This window comes from Neopelma chrysocephalum, unplaced genomic scaffold (genome assembly GCF_003984885.1).
Source record: "Neopelma chrysocephalum unplaced genomic scaffold, ASM398488v2 Primary Assembly neopelma1_61b, whole genome shotgun sequence".
Lineage (NCBI taxonomy): Eukaryota > Metazoa > Chordata > Aves > Passeriformes > Pipridae > Neopelma > Neopelma chrysocephalum.
Window position 1 is genome coordinate 9,430,362 of NW_020897717.1, and position 9,275 is coordinate 9,439,636.

The 9,275-nt window shown below is 39.7% G+C and overlaps 1 protein-coding gene across 1 annotated transcript in view; it reads left to right on the forward strand.

The window, feature by feature from the left end:
- The window catches only part of PPP2R5A (protein phosphatase 2 regulatory subunit B'alpha), a 45,006-nt gene extending 37,618 nt beyond the window's left edge, over positions 1–7,388 (forward strand). Inside the window, exons 9-13 of the mRNA XM_027681648.1 lie at positions 1,954–2,004; positions 2,913–3,032; positions 3,114–3,241; positions 5,324–5,425; positions 6,180–7,388. Coding sequence (XP_027537449.1) covers positions 1,954–2,004; positions 2,913–3,032; positions 3,114–3,241; positions 5,324–5,425; positions 6,180–6,306 — 528 coding nt within the window. The 3' untranslated portion in view covers positions 6,307–7,388. The remainder of the gene's footprint in view (positions 1–1,953; positions 2,005–2,912; positions 3,033–3,113; positions 3,242–5,323; positions 5,426–6,179) is intronic.
- The last annotated feature ends 1,887 nt before the right edge of the window (positions 7,389–9,275 follow it).

Below are 9,275 nucleotides of genomic sequence, written 5' to 3' on the forward strand. Positions count from 1 at the left end.
CAAGGAGAAGCAGGGAATCTTCTTGAGGTGTACGCTGTTAAACTCGTTATTTCTTTATCAAGTTGAGAATATGAGTCTCTGCAGCAAAGTATACTCAGGCATTCTAGCAGTAACATGTGCTGGAAAGTGGACTTTTCTAGAAAACTCAGTTTTGTGTTTTTGAGACCAGTAAACTCGTGTTCCAGTTAGGGGTGTATGGTAGGTTCTCACACTTTTTGTTGGCAAATGTGCTCGTCTGAAGTTTTTTGGCTTACTTGCATTGCTCTGAGGGAAGGGAGGCTGTCAGTGGAATAAGCTATTATACCTGGAAATGTATGGGTTTGTTCTGTAGAATTATGAAATCTCAATAGTATATACCAGTCATTCAGTTATAAGGTAATTAACAGAAAATGGGCCTAGATTTAAAGGGGTTTTACATACACAAATTTAAATTACTAATCTAGCGAAACAAATGTAATTAATTCATACAAGTCTGACTCCTTGGAGGAGAAGCAAGTGAGCGAAGGACTGCCTGATCCGGTAACTGCAGTGAAATGGGGGAACTCAAAACTTCACCCCCCTCACTGTGCCACCTGCCCCAGCTCTTCTGCTCCATCCATGGAGCAGTGGGGAGGCCAGGTCAGTGCCTGCCTCCAGGGAGGGAGCTCTGTCTCTGTGGGCCAGAGAGCAAAGGTGTCACCTGTGTGGGCTGACCCCGACCTCCTGCTCCTTCATCGGTGTCAGATGCTGGTGTTAATATTTCAGTTGTCCGCGTCTTCCAGCCAGCTGGGTGGAACTGTATGGTCAAGGCTTTGTGAGGAAACTATTCTTTCCTTGTAAGTTGCTCTGTTTTTGTGGATTTGAGCATAGAACTTTACCAGCTGCCTGAGGCTTCTGCATTTGCTCAGTGTCATTTGAAGCGACAGTCAGTTGCGTAGTAGCGGGATGTGTGAGTATCCTCGGATAAAGACTTGTGGGCACTTAAAGTCATACTAACTTTTTCTTCTGGAAAGCCAGTTTTGGTAGTACATGTAGTTGTGAGTAAAACGGCCAGCTGGAAAGCCAAAGGAATTCAACATGACAAAAAGCAAATATGGAAGGTATTCAAATAGTTGAATAAGTTTTCCCTTTGGATATGATCAATTAGGTGCTGTTGTGTCATAAAAATAGAGGTCCTTTTCTAGGAATGAAAGCATATGAAAGCTCTGAGAATGTTTTTGCTTCTGAAACATAGCTACAGCTTTTTTTTTTTTCAAGCCAGCATTAATTTGGTAATTTAGACGCCACATGAGATGTTTTCTTTCTAGGAAAAATGCCTCCAGCCTTTCTTTGTTGTGTTCTCCCCATTCCTCTTGGGCGCTATACTTTCCAATTATTTTCCTGAAGATTTTTTTTTTCCCCTGGTCTTGTGTAAGGTAGTATAGATACTGGAATATATTTTCCCTGCAAGTTCACATCTTTCTTACTTTAGTTTCCAGTCTAACATTTCATATCCTAGAAGAGAAAAGGAAGAGTTGGAGGCCATGGCTCATCTGTAGAACCTTGTTTGTGTAGGCAGCATATAGCGCTTCCTCTCAGGCTCCAAACCTTTGGTGCCAAGGCAGGTGCTCCCCAAAGTATGGATGAGTAGAAGACAAAAAAATGTTCTGTGAAATTTAGCTACAGGGGGGTTAACTTCATATTGTGATGCTTTGATGTGATCAGCATCCTATCAGTTAATGTATGTACTGGGATGGGAGTGGAGTGTGAACAGATAATCGCAGACATGTGAAGTGATGAGGGTCCAAGTTATTAGAATAACCTAAACAAGATTAAGTATTTAAATGAGTTTATTTTCAGTGGAACTGCATTTAGCTGTATTCAATTTTCACTGAACCTCGGGATAAGGAAAAGCAAACTAGTATGGTTTTTTTATCTTATCAAGTATGTAATAGAAACTTGTTCTGCTTTAACTTGTTTGTATTTTTCATATAGGTAATCAGAGGACTGCTCAAATTTTGGCCCAAAACATGCAGTCAGAAAGAGGTTGGTTTTGTCTCTCATTTCTGGTGTTTGCTGTGAAGTAAAATGGCATGGGGCAGGTTCACAAACCTTCCCTCTGCTGTGCTCAGGAGATTTTGCAGAAAACTTGGGAGTTCTTGAAGCTTCTTAAGGCACTCGGCTTTGTCATGTGACTCAGTGCAATTGTTTTGTATGTCTCTGTTCTCACTGTGTTAAAACCATATTCAAAGTTGCATTCTAATTAAGATATTGTATAAAGAAAAAATTTGCTGAGGTGAGAAATATTTTAGTAGATATAGACCAGGTTGAAGGTAGTCATCTGCAATGTGACATGTTTGAGATGCTGAGCAAGTGTTTGGTAAATAAACATACTTTCTTTTTTTGTAGTATGCAAATAATTTTAAATGGTCTTGGGAAATTTTTTTCCTGGTTTCTCCTGTGTAGTTAAAAGGAGTTTAAAAAACAGGAGTTTAATTTATGCCACCAGATTCCATCCCTGACAGCTCTTTAAAAGTGGGATCCCTTAACGCTGTTGTCCCTGTTTCTTTGAGTGGTGTTAAATTTTTCTGTGCCACCCACCCAGCGTTCTGCTGGTTCCAGTTTTATATGAGAATTAACTATTTATCACTTCAAAACTTACTTTGGTGATCTTGCATAATTGTAATCTCTCCAGCCATTCTTGAAATAAAGTGCAGAAGCAGTTTGAAGTATTCAGAGTGTTTACACAAAAGAAGCCCAAGAGGAGAGCTGTACCCTGGTAGCTGAAATGGATGACTGACTTCTTTTAGGCTGCAAAAACCCTGTGGATGTCTAATGTATTGTAATTATACACAGTGTTCTTTGCAGGATTCATGACTAATGTATAAGCTGTATTTTGTTTCTGTTTACAATGGCGATATGGAACATTCTCATCCCTTTTTTTATATAAACAGGTAATGTTTTTAGGTGAAATTGAAGAAATCTTAGATGTAATAGAACCGTCACAATTCAAAAAGATAGAAGAGCCTTTATTTAAGCAAATATCCAAGAGTGTGTCAAGTTCACATTTTCAGGTAAATAAAAAGTATAAAAAAACCCCCCAACCTTGCAATAATTTCTTTTATGGTTGTTGACCCCTAAACTTTGTGTTTCAGGTTGCAGAAAGAGCTTTGTACTTCTGGAATAATGAATATATTCTTAGCCTGATTGAAGAGAACATTGATAAAATTTTACCAATTATGTTTGGCAGTTTGTACAAGATCTCCAAAGAACACTGGAATCCGTACGTAATGTTTAACTTTATCTATAAAAATAAATTGTCCACTGTTTCAGGTTTGGATTGTGAGCTTGACAGATGAATGCCACTGTCAGCTATATTGTGCTTTCACTGTTCTGCATTGTTATGATGGAGACCTGGAATTTATTGAAAAAGTATGAGGAAATTGGATGATGGTCTTTATATTGTAATCACACTTGATCTTATGTGTTAGTTCAAAATGCAGATTAATGCTCCTTAGACCAAAACCATTTCCGAGGGTTGCTTCTGCTACATTTATGCTTTACTGTCCTTTACTACTTTAAGATGAATAAAATTCTGGGTCTTAATAAGTAGTTATTGCTGCCCAGTGAGATAAGAAAGGGAAAAGATACTCTCAGAGAAGAGTAATGCCTACCACTATAATGGATGGTAGGACTGAGAAATGAGTGACTACTTCATATTATATTTAATGCCACAAGTTAAATATTAGTATTTTTATATCATATTTGAAAGATATTGAAATACTAAAAAGCAAAGTGTGCTGGTGCCAGCACCCTGAATTGAGTTGCAAGACTGTGCAGAATGTGAAGCTTGTGCAGGCAAAAGCCAGGGTGAGCAGGGGCCTCCCATGGCCGTGGAGTAAATCAGATGTCCTGTTTTAAGCCCTTGAAGGCTTTGAAATTATTCTGAATTTATCTAGATGGTGTGTCTAGTTGTAAATCTAGTAGCTGAGACTGAATATAAATTTTGGGGAACTAGTTCTTGGAACATCAAGATACTTGGGACCTCAACAAATTTGGAGGATGTTCCTCCTTCTCTATCTGTAGACAGAAGTTGATGTTTATGAAGGAAGTAAAAGACACGAGATAATTGCATACCTTGAGGAGAAGGAGGTTTGGGGAAGAAAGCCTAAGCCTTTGATTTTAGTCTGTTCTGGAGGGCAGCAAAACATGCTTATATCCATCTGGCTGGCTGATATGGACTTAACCACATACTCAAAATCAAGCTTTTCCTCTCAGAAAACCAAAACTCTGAATAAGCTTTTGACTTCAAACCACATGAAAGCTAGGGTACAAAAAAAAAGAGAAAAATTAAAAGTGTGTAAACAGGCAAAGCATGCTGTGTGTTCTGAATGAGTGCAAGGCTCTGAACAGCTGGGAGATTTCCTAGTACCACAATGAACAGAGTGTACTGAAAAGGCAAACCTGGTCCTTTGGTTACTTCCTTAGGGGTTTTTTTCTATTCATTTTTAAAGCTCATATGGCTGCAGCCTTGCAGTCAGTGGGGAACTACTAGTGAGGGAAAAGAGGGGGAAGACAGTTTACCTACTTTTTGATTAGTGATAAGCTTAATGACAGGTACCTTTTTGTGTTTCATTTTGTTGCTATTTTTGTATTTCTCTGTGTAACTAAGAGTGAGTTTAAAGGAGATAAACAACACAGTGTTTAAGATAGTTTATTGAAATACGAATGTTATCACAAAAAGAAGGGTAATACCTAATCTGGAAATAAGACCAGCCAAGTAACACACAGCCAGTGTTGCTCACGCAGCTGTTGAGTTTCTTAAAGAAAATAAGGTACCCAAAACCATTATCTGATGTTCTCAATTCAGTTCTCTAATGGGGCATGTGCAGCAACACTGCCTGCTGCCCAGAAATGCTGCTAGGAGAGTTTTGTGTGGTTGTGCTAAACCACACTCTTGTGGCTTCTCTGCCTTCTTGAAGCTATTAGCCAGAAGTTTTATTTTTCTAGACTCTCATATTTCATTACTCAAATATTACAAAGTTGTTGTTAAAACTTGGTTTATTAAAGGTTAACATAATTGAATGGCTTTTAGAGTACAGCCACAGCATGAATAATTGTATCTTGTGCATATTATAGAAGTCAGGAATTTAAGGTTAAATAGCTATTTCAAAAAATGTTTAACTATACTATAATTTCCTCTGTAAATTAATGAAATGAAAAGGATTTTGTTTCAGAAACTCACTGACCTTACAGTAGTAGCTTGAATAAGAAACTCAGAGTCCAAAAAAGAAATCAAACGCTTGTTTAGTGAAGTTAATTTTGTCATTGAGTAACTCTAATGGCTGTGCTGCTTCTGTTTTAGAACCATTGTGGCACTGGTGTACAATGTGCTGAAAACCCTGATGGAAATGAATGGCAAGCTTTTTGATGAACTCACAAGCTCATACAAGGCAGAAAGGCAAAGGTACTGGTTCTTTTTTCAAATGCCCATTGCGGGTTGTATATCAAAGATGTAATTTCAGATGTTACTTTGCTGTCGTGCCTGTGGTGTTCTGTTGTGGAACTGCTCATGAGATGTTTGCTGTGGGATGTCCCTTGTGTGAAGCTCCCATATGCAGTGATGTGGTGGGAGCTGAAGGCCCAGGAGGTGGCAAGAAGTCCTCAGCTCCCTGTCCTGCCTGTGCAGGGAGCACATGCTCTCCTGTGTGGTGAAACTGGGCTCAGCTGCTGCTGGCTCTGCTGCCTTAAGGGTGTCTGAAGACAGCTGAGCTTCATAGCTCAGCAAAAACATCTCCTACTCTACTAACCTACTGAGCAGCACTGCTGGAGTAAGGGAGGCAGGGTGTAGGTTATCCTTGGCCAGCTGAGACCACATGCCAAGTCTCCTTTCAGTAGCTGTGCTCTTCTCTCCCCTTGTAATGCTTAGTCCCTTATTTTGTTTGCATGTGATAAAGAAGCTTCTTAGAACTGCAGCTGTCTGTGCAAGGCCACACTACAGCAATTGTCTGCATTTGCTGGAGCAAAGCTACAGTTTCACCACTAACCATTACTGATTTGTACACTCACTTTTTAACTGAGGAAACTGTAACTGCCTCTAAAAATAGCTTTGGAGAAAAACTTACAAGAGGAATTAGTAGATGTAAGTCACAGTTAAGTTACTGCATTTCCAGATTGCACTTAAAACACATCTGAAATCAAGCCTTCACTCTTTTCTACAGAGAGAAAAAGAAGGAATTGGAACGTGAAGAGTTGTGGAGAAGGCTAGAGGAGTTAAAGCTTAAGAAGGCGATGGCAGAAAAGCAGACTCACAACGTGCTCAATGCACATAATACAAGTGCCAAATAAAAGAAATGACCACCTCTACTCGGCAGACATTCTTTTTTGTACCCTTTTGAAATATATAAGGATTTGCAAAAGAAACCTCATCAGTATAAAAGAAACAGCCAATTTTTTTTCTCTGGCAAATGTAAGGATTTGAATTTAAATACAGCAGTTAAGTGATTTCATTATCACAACATATTGTAAATTTGTCTAATTACTGATAGACTGTCACTTCCAACGTTTCATAGAACTGAATTATCATCCTTAATGAGTGAAATAATTATGGGAGTGGTGAGACTTATGACTTGAATTTTTGATTGTGTTGCACATAGGTGGTATAGTTTGCTATGTACACATTTTTCTTTGTTTTGTATGTGCTTTTCACATTGCTGCATACTTTGGTTAAGATGATAGAAAAGGCTTCTAGTTGTGCTGTATTTTCTGAAATAAAACCAAGGTACGTTACCAGTAACTTGAGATACTCAGTATGTGCCCCTTACAGCATTGAAAGGAACTCGGATACAGTGCTGTCCTTGAATTCCTGATTGGAGTCAGATTTAGATTTATATAATGCTCACATAGAAGGAGGCAAGGTAGGGAGAGAGTCAGCTGCAACAGCTTGGGGTGGCCAGTGCCTCTGCCCCATTCTTGCTGTGTCTTGGTCCTGGGCTAGTTAGGGATTTCCTCCTGCTACAGCTGAGGATGGAGCTTCCTCTAGAGAGCCCATCAATGATGCTCCTCATCAGCCCAAGGACCCTGAAGAATAGTGCAGGTCTCTCTCACAGACTATCTTGGATGTTTCTGTGTTAGTTTTAGCATCTCATGGACTGAAGAAGAGACCAAAATTGGCATTATTTTTTTTTAATAGTAAAGAGGAAAGCGAATGTCAAGAAATAGTTCCTTGTTTTCTTTAAAGAAAATGCAGTCTGTTTCTTAAAGGTGGAAAGCTGACAGTAGAAGTCTTGTCTGTTTACTTGATCAAGTATTTTTCACATCTTTTATCAGAGTACCATTCCAATCTCTTAAATTGCAGTTGTGTGGAAAAATTTTGTAATGAAAGATCTTTGGGGAATTGACCAGCGTTCAATAAAGTCTTTATGTTTGTATTTAGTGCGGTACCTTCCATCTTTGTGTTTATGAAGACCAGGAGAATTAGTATGACTGTTATGAATAACTTTTTTTAAGTGCTCAAGTCTCTGACTAACCTGTGGCTTTTCAGTGAGTGGCAGAAGTGCTGGAGGCACAGGCTGCTGGGGGTTTGTTTTTGGTGAGTAGGGTGGAAGGCTTGGCTCTGCTCCCTGGTGGTGAGAACAGCTGAGGCAGGTGTCCTGGGCTTCCCTTCCCTTCTGTGTGGCTGGTTTACTGACACTATTCAAGGAGTTTCCGGGGGGCTGGGAAAGTCCTTGCTACACTGTTTGAGTCAACTTGATTACACTTTTATTGTTGCTTCATTTTTGCTTCTTAAGTAATTGTTTCACAGAGGATATGGGACTAGTAGTACCCGAAGGGGTTTACACTTCCAACAGCTCTGTCAGATCAAAACTAATTAATTGCTATTTTCTAACTGTCAGTTTTATATACAAGGGTAGACCCTGCCATGGTAGCTAGCTGCCCAAAATTTGGGGGGAGGGGGAGGAGGAATCCTTTACCTTTCACAGTGCTTCTTCTTGAAGGGAGAGGACCATCACACGGGCACAGCTCACCTCAGTTTAGTGCTTTAGTGCCTTTTTGCACTTAGAAGAATAAACCTCTAAATTTGTGACACAAAATATTTTCAGCTGTCCTACAGCTTAAAGGAAATAACTTATATAAATGTTGGGGAACTGAACACCTTGCAGTGATACAAGGACCAAATCACTGACATTTGTAATTGTTACAAGTTTTTCAAAAAGGTACTTAAGCTTGATGTCCATATTTGTAATACAAAACAACACAGTAGCTGTAAGAGGCCTTTCCAAATTATGCAACCCTTGCAGTCAGAATCAGTCCTATAAATAGGTATGTAAAAGAAAGGTTTCTTGGCTGGGATTGTCGGGCCTGCTCTTGTAACAACATTTCCTTATAAAACAAAACATCTTGATAGCTGAGCTGTAGTGACTGAACTGGATTGCTGTGGGAATTTACTGATGGGGGAAAAAAAAGTACATACTGCAGAAAGGAGTGTATCCCTTATTTAATGATACCTCCTACTGACCCCACAGCTGTGGCTAAGTTGTCTTCCACCTTACCTTCTCTGAGCTTGTGGGCAAGGAAAGAAAAAATGCAGTAGGATCCAGCAGGAGGAGCAGGATCCATCAGTACCTGATCTAATTGTTGTTTCTAAATGTTTTTGTAAAATCCAAGAAAGAGCTGCTCTAATATTATTTGTTAAAGGGACACTTGGGTGTTTCTTTCACAGTGAGGAATCAAGAAAGATCACCTGTCTCTCTCTTACAGTGCTGAGGGCCTGTTCCCCGGATATTTGGGAAAGCACAGGGCTATAAGCTGACTGGGGAAGCCAATGGAATGCTCTCCTACCAGCATAGGCTGTTATGTAGCAAAATCAGTGGGGTATTTCTTGATGTGGATGGTCTAAGTGTGTGGGGGTGTTCCACACCCCTCACCTGGTTACTGTCCTATTCCCCACCATTCACCAGGGATGGAGTAGCTCAGTTGGCTTCAACTGTGCAGTTAAAGCTCATTCCTTGCTGTGCACTTTGCTGACCTGTCTCACCTGAAGTCCTGAACAGGACCTGTTCAGGACCATCACTGCAACGTAGTGAATAAAGTGGTGACTGAGCACTACCTTTCTTATATACAAACATTTTTCTCCCAAACAGCCAGTTCTGCTGTTTTGTTTATCTTACTACAGTGAGTTGTTGCTCCCTTGTTTAAGGCTGTGTTTGGTCAATGCAGTGCCTTGGTTTGCTCAGGGAATCATCTGAAAGTTAGTATATTTTGTTCCAAAAGAACAAAGAAGCCAAAAAAGAAAGGAAAAAAGCTGAGAGGGTACT